Source organism: Camellia sinensis, chromosome 14 (assembly GCF_055761805.1).
Source record: "Camellia sinensis isolate YWXY chromosome 14, ASM5576180v1, whole genome shotgun sequence".
Lineage (NCBI taxonomy): Eukaryota > Viridiplantae > Streptophyta > Magnoliopsida > Ericales > Theaceae > Camellia > Camellia sinensis.
Window position 1 is genome coordinate 104980484 of NC_138974.1, and position 12783 is coordinate 104993266.

At 45.3% G+C, this 12783-nt stretch overlaps 1 protein-coding gene across 1 annotated transcript; it reads left to right on the forward strand.

Moving 5' to 3' along the window:
• The first annotated feature begins 10160 nt into the window (after positions 1–10160).
• On the forward strand, positions 10161–10649 carry LOC145807221 (uncharacterized). Its single transcript, XM_082905165.1, has one exon. It carries the CDS (start codon positions 10161–10163, stop codon positions 10647–10649), a length of 489 nt encoding a protein of 162 aa, XP_082761291.1.
• The last annotated feature ends 2134 nt before the right edge of the window (positions 10650–12783 follow it).

Genomic DNA, 12783 nt, shown 5'->3' on the forward strand with positions numbered 1-12783 from the left:
AAATTCGGTGGCTGACCGTATTTCAACGCAAATGTCTGTACACACACTTTCCAGTTATCATTTCAACTTTTCGCCTCTTCGTACATTTCTTATTTATTGTGATTTAAAATTTCGACGTCTTTTCAAATGCATACATGCTTTTAGACGCCTGTCATTGGATTGCCTTCCGAACTACCTCTGCAACTTCCTACCTTTCTCTATCTCCTTCGCCTCTTGTAAGTTCTCTCCTTCTTTGCTTTGTTTTTTGGCTTAGCACAATCTTATTGGCTGCGGGAATGGCGAAACATTTAAAAGATCTCCTCTCACCGGATCGAATTTCTGGCTTCCGACGCCATTTTCCCATTCCTGATGATGCCCGTCCGTCATTTGTGGCAGGCGGCACCCTCGATATGTGGAGGGTTGATGAAACCACGATCGTCTTCCTTCTTCTATCAATCGCAGAGGGTGGGGTCCGTTTTTCGCTTCACCCACTCCTTAGGGTCGTGCTTTGCCATTGGGGGTTATTCCCTTCCCAACCCAATGTCAACTTCTACAGGATCGTGATGGGGATTATCGCACTAAATCGCCGCCTTAGGCTTAACCTTGGGATTCCCGCTATTCGGCATTGCTATGCCTTGGCCAAGTCTTCTGGTTGGCACAGACGTTATTTCCTTAGGGCCAAAGACACCGACCATCAACTAGTGACTATGCTTTCCAGCTCTGGGAAGCGAGTGGATGATGTTATGGTCGTCGTCACTTCTTTTATTTATTTACTTGTTATATTTATAAACCTTTATTTTTAGGACCTCATGGTTTTGCTTTTGAAGGAAACGATTTGAAGAAAGTCTTGATCTCGACCGACGACGCTGTCCTTTCAGAAATCAAGACTCTGCTCAAGTATTTCGGCTGACCGAGTCTCAGAAGTAGGGGAGGGCGGCCCACGTTCTGCTCCACTACGAGCCAACTTATAGGATCTTTTCGGCGGCGGAAAACATCCCAATTCCGGAGGGTGAGGAGTTTCTTATCACCGTTATCTTGACTGATTTCAGAAATTTGAGGCAAGTTGGTTGTGAGGGATCAGATTCAGGGTGACCGGAAGTAGCTAAGGCTGCTGAGTCAGACCAATCCGAAACTGAGGTTGACGAGGCTCTGAAGTTAGCATTTGAAGAAGCCGGTCTCAATTCGGGTGATCCTCTGTCCACTTCGTGTCGAGAGGACCGGCCGCTCGATGATATTTTTCACGGTTTGGAGGACCTTCCCGGCGCGTTCCCAGAAGATATGGTTGGGTTGAGCCTCACTAAACTTGCCAAGAAGGCAAACGCGGAAAGGATGGCCTCGCGGCGAAGGACAGAGGAGATTCGGGATGCCGAATCTCAGTCCCAGACCTCCTTGCCTGTTATTGAGGGGATGGCAAAGAACGGAAGTACCGAGGCAGAACCTTTGTGCAGGCAAGTGTAGAAACTGAGCAAAGGGTGGAAAAACGCCCTGCCGACGTCGAGGCCGGCTCAGAAGAAGACCGTGCCGACAAACGACCTTGTTTGGAGGAGTCGGATGTGATTGTACCTTTTGTTATTCAGCCCAAGATAAAAAATATGCCGATCTCCTTCAATGCTTCGGTAATCAAAGATCCAGTGGTTGCACTCAGCTTGGCGACATCCGTTTCACTGCCTGCTGACAAGGCGGCTTTTCGGGCTGAGCCTGATCTAGTTACAATTGGGTTGGCCGCGCAATCGGCTCTTTTGGTATATATCTGGACTTTGTATTTTCTCTTTACGCAAATATTATTTTGTTCTTAACTTCCTGTTTTGCAGGCCGTCGGAAGGATAGCCGACATAGACCGTCGCTATGACGATGCCGTCGAGCTAATTGGTCGTTTACAAGCCGAGGTTGAGGGCCAAAGGAGTAGGGTGCAGACAGAGGGCGCTCGTGCCGAGGCCGAGATGGAGACAGCTCGCAATGCTGAAGAATTGAGATCAGTCGCCGAGAAGAGGGCGGATGCGAGCGATGACGTGCTCAAATTGGCGTAGGAGGCGATCTCTAAATTGGAGGCTGGGTTGGAAGAGATAAAGGCGGGGAAGGAAACAGCTGACCTGAAGGCTTCAACTACATTCGATGCTGGGAAAAAGTCTGTTTTTGATGAATATGTAGATGAAGTCCCCAAATTTGAAAATCGGGGATTTAAACACGGTTGGCTCAAAGCCCTTGCTGTTGCTGATGTGACATTGGCTACGCCAATTCCGTACGAGCAAGTAGATGTTGAGCCACTAGAGTCCGACTCCGAGGGCTAATTTGGGCGGCTCTTGTTTTTGTTTCAAGATTTGCATGTAATTTTCAGCTTTTTACAGCTTTTTGTTTAGTAATTTTCATATGTAAAATGGTTACAATTTGTGCCCAATTTACTTAATGAAAATTCATTTTGTACTTTGCTGTTACTAATGAACCGAATTGTTTGGTTGCTGTTTTGGATAAAACGTTTTGTATACTTGCCGACTAAATGACTAGGCCGTTTCAACAAGCCAAAAATCATTGCATGAAGTGGCTGTGGCACATATCAATCAGCATGGGGCCAAGATGCTCGGCCGGTTAGATTAATAAATTTGCCCTGCCCTAGCCAGTGCATGGACTTCAAGGCATTCTCCCATAGTTGCTGTTTAGATCATTAGGCCGTTTTAACAAGCCAAAAATCAGTGCATGAAGTGGCTGTGGCACATATCAATCGGCATGGAGCCAAGATGCTCGGCCGGTTAGATTAATAAATCTGTCCTTGCCCCAGCCAGTGCATGGACTATAAGACATTCTCCCATAATTTCTTTTTAAATAGTTAGGTCGTTTTAACAAGCCAAAAATCAGTGCATGAAGTGGCTGTGGCACATATCAATTGGCATGGGGCCAAGATGCTCAGCCGGTTAGATTAATAAATCTGCCCTTACCCCAGCCAATGCGTGGACTTCAAGGCATTCTCTCATAATTGTCGTTTAGATAATTAGGCCGTTTTAACAAGCCAAAAATTAGTGCATGAAGTGGCTGTGGCACATATCAATTGGCATGGGGCCAAGATGCTCGGCCGGTTCGATTAATAAATCTGCCCTTGCCCCAGCCTGTGCATGGACTTCAAGGCATTCTCTCATAGTTGTCGTTTAGATAATTAGGCCGTTTTAACAAGCCAAAAATCAATACATGAAGTGGTTATGGCACATATCAATCGGCATGGGGCCAAGATGCTCGGCCGGTTAGATTAATAAATCTGCCCTTGCCGCAGCCAGTGCATGGACTTCAAGGCATTCTCCCATAATTGTCGTTTAGATAATTAGGCCATTTTAACAAGCCAAAAATCAGTGCATGAAGTGGCTGTGGCACATATTAATCAGCATGGGGCCATGATGCTTGGCCAGTTAGATTAATGAATTTGCCCTTGCCCCAGCCAGTGCATGGACTTCAAGGCATTCTCTCATAATTGCCGTTTAGATAATTAGGCTGTTTTAACAAGCCAAAAATCATTGGATGAAGTGGCTGTGGCACATATCAATCGGCATGGGGCCAAGATGCTCGGCCGGTTAGATTAATTAATCTGCCATTTCCCCAGCCAGTGCATGGACTTCAAGGCATTCTCTCATAATTGTCATTTAGATAATTAGGCCGTTTTAACAATCCAAAAATCAGTGCATGAAGTGGTTGTGGCACATATCAATCGGTATGGGGCCAAGATGCTTGGCCGGTTAGATTAATAAATCTGCCCTTGCCCCAGCCAGTGCATGGACTTCAAGGCATTCTCCCATAATTGCCGTTTAGATAATTAGGCCATTTTAACAAGCCAAAAATCAGTGCATGAAGTGGCTATGGCAGATATCAATCGGCATGGGGCCAAGATGCTCGGCCGATTAGATTAATAAATCTGCCCTTGCCGCAGCCAGTGCATGGACTTCAAGGCATTCTCCCATAATTTTCGTTTAGATAATTAGGCCGTTTTAACAATCGAAAAATCAGTGCATGAAGTGGTTGTGGCACATATCAATCGACATGGGGCTGAGATGCTCGGCCATTTTAATAAGTCTGCCCTTGTCCGTCGTTTGGAGAAATTGCCTCGGGGTCGCTGCATACCTACGAATAAATGGGGTGGCTTCGCGCCAGTGGGTCCACTTATTCTTATTCAGACTCGATTTGAACTAGCTTGAGGGGAGGGCGAATGTCAAACAGACTGTGCTTCAATAGCAGAGGAGAGGGATGAACACTGGCTGATCTAGATACTGCGATGAATCGCAGCAGCAAACCTGCGCGTACAGGAGGAAGGACGTCGAAGGAAGGCGAAAAACGTCAACCTTCAAGCCGTCGAAGCAGATCACCCTGAAGAAAGAAGCATCAACGGGGAAGCTCCCCATGACCACGACCGAGGAATGAATCAGACACGACACCACGACCATTGAGTTTTGCGGTGTTCGTGGGAAATAAACCGATGACTGATGTAGATTCCATTGTCAATGATCCGGGTGTAGCGGTCGAGTTCACTCGATAGATCATTCCACTGGAAGTCCAACAATCAATGGTTGGACGATGAGATTTCGAAGTGTTTCGAGAAGGTATTCATGGGGTGGTGAAGGGGCTGTACACCGCCTACGAAGTCGGCATGCGTCTGCGCACCGCGTGGCAGGAGATGGAGAAAATGGGCGAACGGGTCCACAGTTCGGAAGCTCGTGCGTAAAAGGCCGAGGGCGAGCTTAGGGAGCTTAGGAAGGTTAAAGTCGCCGATCCGCATGCGGTGGGTCAGTCTAGCCCGATTGTAGACGAGGGGGTGACCCAACAGCTATTGAGTCATGCCATCGTCGACCGAGATACGGCAGACATGTTTGCCGTAGCAAATGCGAGGGCCAAGGGTTACGAGCAGGGTTTCCATGATGACCGGAAGGTTGGGATCGACAAAACGAAAGAGACACTTGCTGAGGAGGTATGCCGATGCGAGAATCACGGTTTTAAGCATGGTTGGATTGTGGCTCTTCAGGCCGCAGAGGCTCTCCGATCGAAGGGTGTCGATTTTATGTGGCCTGGATCATCGTGATCATTTTCCTTTTTCCGCCTTTGAAGTTGAAAAGAGCGATGATGAGGGAGACGCCGAAAAAAATACTCGTTATAAATGTTCAAATGCGGATTGCGTCTAAGATTATGTAATTATTGGTTGGTCGAATAAAAAAGCATTTTATTTTCAATGTTTTGTTATAAGTTTTGTTCGGCACACACGTGATTGCATGTGTTTTATTATATAAATGTTTGAATAAATGTATTTCAAACGATTTTATGGACATTGTTCGGCCTGATTTAATCGACATCATTGTGTTACGCGTGACCCGAAGGGTTAATCGGCCCAAAGACGTCATTCGCTAATGGGGCTCCAAATCCGAAGACTTTAATTGGCCAATCGTGATATCCACGAAGGGCGCTCCGAATCCAGAGGCATGATCGGCCCAAAGACGTCATTCGCCGATGGGGCTCCGAATCCGGAGACTCTAATTGGCCAATCGTGATATCCACGAAGGGCGCTCTGAATCCGGAGACGTGATCGGCCCGAAGACGTCATTCGCCGATGGGGCTCCGAATCCGGAGACTTTAATTGGCCAATCGTGATATCCACGAAGAGCGCTCTGAATCCGGAGGCGTGATCGGCCTAAAGATATCATTCGCCGATGGGACTCCAAATCCGGAGACTATTTGGCCAATTGTGATATCCACGAAGGGCGCTCCGAATCCGGAGGCTTGATTGGCCCAAAGACGTCATTCGCCGATGGGGCTCCGAATCTGGAGACTTTATTTGGCCAATCGTGATATCCACGAAGGGCGCTCCGAATCTGGAAGCTTGATCGGCCCAAAGACATCATTCACCAATAGGGCTCCAAATCCGGAGACTTTATTTGGCCAATTGTGATATCCACGAAGGGTGCTTCGAATCCGGAGGCTTTAATCGGAACACCTTTGAACTAGATTATGTAGTTGGTGAATGGGAATCTTTGTATTATAGAAAAAGAGATGTACATAGGGAACAGTTCGGAGCAAGCATCATATCCTACAAGTCGGGTTAATGATAAAATTTACGTAAATGCGTGGAATTCCAGGGCCATGGCAGACTCCTTCCTGACATGTCTTTGAGTCGATATGCCCCTACTCCGGCAATCGAATCAATTTGGTAGGGGCTGTCCCAGTTAGGACCTAATTTCCCATTGGCTGGTTTCTTGTCAGCTGGAAGCACCTTCAAGACCAATTCTCCTAGTGTGTAGCGGCGCAACTGAACCCGTTGATTTTACGACTTTGCCAGCTACTGCTGGTACCACGCCATTGACGCAAGGGCTCGGTCTCTTCGTTCTTCGATTAGAATCAAATCCAAAGCCAGCATCATGTCGTTTCAGCCCGTATCAAAGACTTGTGACTTGAGTGTCGGGTGGCCAATCTCCAGGGGTAAGATTGCCTGGGTTCCAAAGCATAGGGCAAACAGAGTTTCCCCAGTCGATCTTTTCGGTGTAGTTCGATGAGCCCACAGTACACTCGGTAATTCTTCGACCCATCTGCCTTTGGCTTTCTCCAGCCTCTTCTTGATGCCGTCCAAGATGGATTTATTAGAGGATTCGGCTTGGCCATTGCTTTAGGGGTAAACCGGCGTAGAAAAGTAAGGCCGAATACCGTATTTGCTGCACAGCTCTCGGTATATGCCATAATCAAACTGGGTGTTGTTGTCTGAGATAAGAGCTCTGGGAATGCCGAATCGTGTTTTGATGTTCCTCCACACAAAGCGCTTAACGTTAACATCTCGGATGTGTGTTAATGCCTCCGCTTCGACCCACTTCGTGAAGTAATCTGTTGCGACGATCAGGTATCGTTTGTTCCCTGGGGCCCTCGGCAATGGTCCTATGATATCAAGCCCCCACTGGGCGAACGACCAAGGGCTGGTGATTGAGTTCAACTCTTCAGCAGGCAGATGGTTTAACGGGGAGAATTTCTGGCATTGTTCACACTTTTTTGCATAACACTCGGTGTCCGCTCTCATTGTCGACCAATAATACCCCTGCGTTATAGCTCGATGGGCCAAAGAGCGTCCGCCAGAATGGGCTCCACAGCTGCCTTCGTGTATTTTAGTCAGAAGCTCCCCAACTTTATTCGGGTGCACACATTCCAAATATGGGCCAGAGAGTGACTTTTTATAAAGCCTTCCTTAAGGATCCAAGTAGTGTCGCATGGCTTTGTTTTGCAGCTTGTGTGCTTCTTTCTTATCCTCTTGGAGTTGTTCAGAAGATAGGAATGCAACAATGGGATCCATCCAACTTGGTGCGGATTCTATAACGTTGATTTGGACTTCCTCCGCAGGGCCAATGCTTGACTCTGGGATGAATCCTACTTCGATGGTTCGTTTAATCTCTGAGTTGATTGCAGAGGCTAGGCAAGCCAAGGCATCTGCATGGGTGTTCTGATCACGTGTTATCTGGTTTAACTCGTGATGGTCAAGTTTTGCCAACAGGGAATTGGCCGTTTTCATGTAGGCCGCCATACAGTCGTTTCTTGCCGCGTACTCCCCCTTTACCTGATTGATCACCAGTTCTGAATCGCAAAACACAAGCAGACGTCGAGCACCCAGAATATGCACATTCCACAAACCAGCTAAAAGGGCTTCGTATTCGGCTTTGTTATTTGATGATTCGAAGCCAAGCTTGACGGCCAGCTCAATTATTGCGGTCGGGGTCATGATTACTACTCCAGCTCCACTGCCTCGCTGATTGGACGATCCATCGCAATACAACAGCCAAATGTCCCCAACATAAATCCTCTAGTTCGACTTCGGTCGAATTTCATTTGACTTGAAGTCGGCGACATCAGACTTGAAGTCAATAAGGCCCCTAGTGAATTCGGTGATAAAGTCGGCAAGCACCTGTCCCTTGATTGAGGTTATGGGTAGAAATTGAATATCGTACTGGCCAAGTTCCAGAGCCCACTTTGATGCACGTCCAGATGCTTCCGCACTACGTAGTACTGGTCGGAGGGGATAATCTGTCAGCACCCCAATGCTATGCCCCTGGAAGTAATGCATGAGCTTTCTTGCCACCATAACTAGGGCTATGATGAGCTTTTCCAGCGGAAGGTAGCATGTTTTGGCATCAACCATTGCCTTTCTCACATAATACACTAGCCGTTGCTCCCCCTTCTCTTACTTTATCAATACGGCGCTGACGGCTTGGTCAGAAACTGCCAGGTACAAAATGAGCGGGTCACCAGCAAAGGGTGTTGTTAGGACTGGTACTGAGCGGAGGTAGGTCTTCAGGTCGTTGAAAGCGACTTCGCATTCTGCGGACCATTCAAAGGCCTTGCCCTACCGTAGTGTATGAAAGAATTATCAGCAGCGATCTGTGGACTGGCTGATAAACCTGTTGAGTGCGGCAGCCATCTCCATCAACTTTTGAACCTCCTTTACTTAACGAGGGGAGCCGAGCTCCAGGATTGCTGTGATTTGCCTTGGGTTGGCTTCGATTCCTCTGTGGTTGACAATGTAGCCCAAGAATTTGCCAGAGCCGATACCAAACGCACATTTGGAAGCGTTCAACTTCAATCTATCTTTGCATAGGGTGCCGAATGTCTCTTCCAGATCGGCTATATGATTCTGCTCTTCTTGCCGAGTTTTATGCGTAGTACATAATCTCTAATGTGCACCCCGGATAACTCAATTACTAAGGGATCAATGTGAGGCAGTGTTACTCTGACCAAATCCGAATCATCAAAAGTGATAATCTCGGCTTCATGGGGCCGTTTAGCCTGAGTGAGTTGCTCTTGAGGGTTAGACTTCGACTGAATCGCATGCATCGCTGATGAGATTGGCAGGCTGTATATCATACGGATCACGTGGAGCGAATATGAATCCTGTGACAATGCTATTGCTTTGGTTGGGTTGCCTTTTTGGATGTACCATTGTAGCCGACCATCTTGTACCAATTTACCGTCGTACAAGCTGAATGACGGTGCTTTGAATTTCTTGGGTAGCACTGCCTTTGTAATTCGTCGTACAAAAGGATCGTGTTGATCGTCATCCGAGCTGTTTCTTCTTTGCTTATGCCTTGTACGGGGACTCTCTTTAGAAGAACTAGAAATTTTAGATCATCCCTTCTTCTTGGGCTCCGAGGATAATAAGTCGGAGTTGCTATCAGTATCTTGTTGTCGGGCTTGAGAACGTCGACCAGCTGCCCTCATGGCTCGTTCCGGGCCTTGGTATGCAGCTTGTTTGGACTTCGCCACCTCCAAGGCCAAATCCCGACGGAGATGTTCGTTCTCTGCGATCATGTTCTCTAATCTTTGTTCGTTTTGCTTTGCTTTTTGCAGGATCGCTTGCATTGCTTCGTGCTCCGAAGTCGAGGGAAAGGCGAAATTCAAGGCACGTCTTGCGGTGATAGTCTCTATTCCAAGCATGTTTGTTGGAGTGGCTTCATCTTGCGGTAAAGGGTAGACAGTGACTGTCGGAGGATCTTCCGTCACGCTCACCATGGATGTGCTTGAGTATTCCCACGGACGGCGCCAATTGTGGAGAAGTGGTTTGGAAATACTCTTCAGATCTTGGAGAACGCTTGTGATCCTCTTCTGGTCACCTGAAACCGAATAAACACTCCGGTCGGGGGTGCCGAAATTAGCACTCCGATGGACAAGTCAGAATCCACACTCAAGAATGCTTGTATTCTAAGTTAAGCACAACAATTCTCACATACCTCTTTCTGCCTGATGTTCTTCTATTTATATCTTTTCTTCCATGGGCCTCAGGATTAGGTCCATTTCCAACTCATATTCGACACATTTTATAATAGACCGACCTTTACTCGGCCCCTTGCCTAATCGGTTATTTGGCCAAATAGGGTTGGATTTGAGCTTGCGAGCCAATTGCCGAGTGCTTCGAATCTCGACTCTCCCAGATTCGACTATCCGGAATCTCTACAATTCCCTCTTCTCGGCCCCCACAAAGGGCTAACACTGGGAGAGAAACCTTAAGGTAGGGACGAGTATTTGCACTTGTGCCTGGTGATATGCAGAACACCGAATTAGTGGTGTCAAGTATACTCCCTATTTGTGCTCAAAAAGCATATGCGTTGATAGATTCAGGATCCACACATTCATTTGTATCGCATGCTTTTTCCCAAAAGTTGACTAGACCTTCAGAGTCTCTAAATTATTTCATGTCTGTATCTGCACCATTTGGAGGTTCTATGTTATGTGCTTATGTGTATCCTGCGTATGACATCATAATTGGGGATGTAATATTATATGTTGATTTGTTGTCATTGGACATTACTCACGTTGATTGTATTTTGGGTATGGATTGGTTGACCAACTATTGTGCTACTATTGATTATGTGAAGAAATTCGTTCTATTTCGACCACCTAGTTTGTTTGAGTTTATGTTTTGTGGAAATGGTATACTTTCTCCCCCGTACTTGATTTCTACTATGAAAGCTATCAAATTGCTTAAGAAGGGATGTCGGGGTCATATGTGTTGTGTTTTAATTGAGACTTCTGATAAGCTTAATGTGGAAGCTATTCCTGTTGTGTATGAGTTTCCTGATGCGTTTCCTATTGACCTACCCGGGGATTTAATTGAAAGAGAAATTGAATTTACTATTGATGTTGTACCTAAAACACAACCAATTTCCAAAACCACATATTGAATGTCAACCTCTAAACTGAAAGAATTAAAAACCCAACTACAAGAACTGCTAGACAAGAAATTTATCTATCCGAGTACTTCACTTTAGGGTGCTCTAGTTCTGTTTGTTAAAAAGAAAGATGGGTCTTTGAGGTTATGTATTAATTACCGTGAATTATACAAAGTAACCGTGAAGAACAAATATCCACCGCCCTGAATAGATGATTGTTTGACCAACTTCAAGAAGTACAAGTATTCTCTAAGATAGACCTTAGATCTTGGTATCACTAGTTAAAAGTCATGGCAGAAGATGCAGAGAAAACTGCATTCAGAACTAGATACGGGCACTATGAATTTTTGGTGATGCCATTTGGGGTAACTAATGCACCTGCATCTTTTATGGACCTAATGAATAGGGGTTTCAAACAATTTCTTGATGAATTTATAGTTATGTTTATTGATGATATTCTGATTTACTCCAAAAGCATGGAAGAGCAAGACAATCATCTGAGAACTGCCTTACAGATCTTGAAAGGAAGGAAGTTATATGCAAAATTGTCAAAATGTGAATCTTGGCTTGACTGTGTAACATTTTTGGGGCATGTAATCAACAAAGATGGCATTACGGTGGACCCACAGAAAATTGAGGCTATTGTGAATTGGCTAAGACCAACCAATGTGTTAGAGGTCAGAAGCTTTCTGGGGCTTGCGGGTTACCACCGCAGATTTGTAAAGGACTTCTCCAAACTTGCTACGCCTTTGACAGATTTAACACAGAAAAATATGCCATTTCATTGGAATGACCAAAGAGAATTTTCTTTCCAAGAGTTAAAGACCAGATTAGTGATTGCACCAATTTTGACTCTACCGAATAGTACAGATGAATTTCATATTTACAGTGATGCTTCATACAAAGGCTTGGGGTGTGCGTTAATTCAGAATAGGAAGGTAATTGCATATGCTTCACGACAACTTTGGCTATATGAGAAGAATTATCCAACCCATGACCTTGAACTCGCAGCTGTGGTTTTTGCTTTGAAAATTTGGCGTCATTATCTATATGGAGTGACTTGTGAGGTGTATACAAACCACAAAAGTTTGAAATATTTCTTCACTCAGAAAGAACTGAATATGAGATAAAGAAGGTGGTTAGAGTTGATTAAAGATTATGACTTACAGATTCTATACCATCCTAGAAAGACAAATACAGTTGCAGATGCTTTGAGTCGAAAGTCTATTGGGAATTTGTCATGTTTGCTCATTGGCCAGAAACAATTGTTGTGTGATCTGGAAAGAAATGAAATTGAAGTGGCTTTGCATGAACATGATGGAGTTCTAGCCACCATTTCTGCACAACCGGCCATAGTTGAGGAAGTTAAAGAAAAGCAATTACAAGATGAATTTCTGAAAAAGATTGTTGATGAGATTGGAGAAAAACTGAGGCCCAGATTTGTGTTCGAAGACAATGTTTAGAAATTTAAAGGAAGACTTTGTGTACCGGATTATTCTGAATTGAGAAAGCGATGACCGAAGCTCACAACTCCAAATTTGCTATGCATCGGGGAACACAAAAATGTACAAAAATTTGAAACAAAACTTTTGGTGGCTTAGCATGAAAAAGTGTATTGTTGACTTTGTAGCTAGATGTTTGCATTGCCAACAAGGGAAAGTCGAACATTAACGACCCGCTGGATTACTTCAGCCACTTCCAATATCGGAATGGAAATAGGAGCACATTACGACAGACTTTATTAGTGGATTGCCTCCCTTCTCCCGAGGTATGGATTCTATTTGGATTATTGTTGATCGTTTAACTAAGTCTGCTCGCTTTTTTCCTGTGAAGACATTTTATAATGCAGACAAATTAGCTAACATTTATGTAAATGAGATTGTGAGATTGCACGGCATGCCAGTATCGATTGAATCTGACAGAAATCCTAAGTTCACTTCAAGATTCTGATAGAGTTTGCAACAAGATTTGGGGACTGAATTGAGATTGAGTAGTGCTTATCACCCGCAGATAGTGCTTATCACCCGCAGACAGATGGCCAATCAAAAAGAAGGACCTTGGAAGATATGCTCAGAATGTGTATATTGGATTTCCAAGGAAACTGGGAAACCAATTTGGCCCTTGGCCGAGTTTGTGTACAACAACA

What these genes read in the sequence shown, in the direction of transcription:
- LOC145807221 (XM_082905165.1), top strand. Translation starts at nt 10,161, where the DNA reads ATGTCTGTATCTGCACCATTTGGAGGTTCTATGTTATGTGCTTATGTG.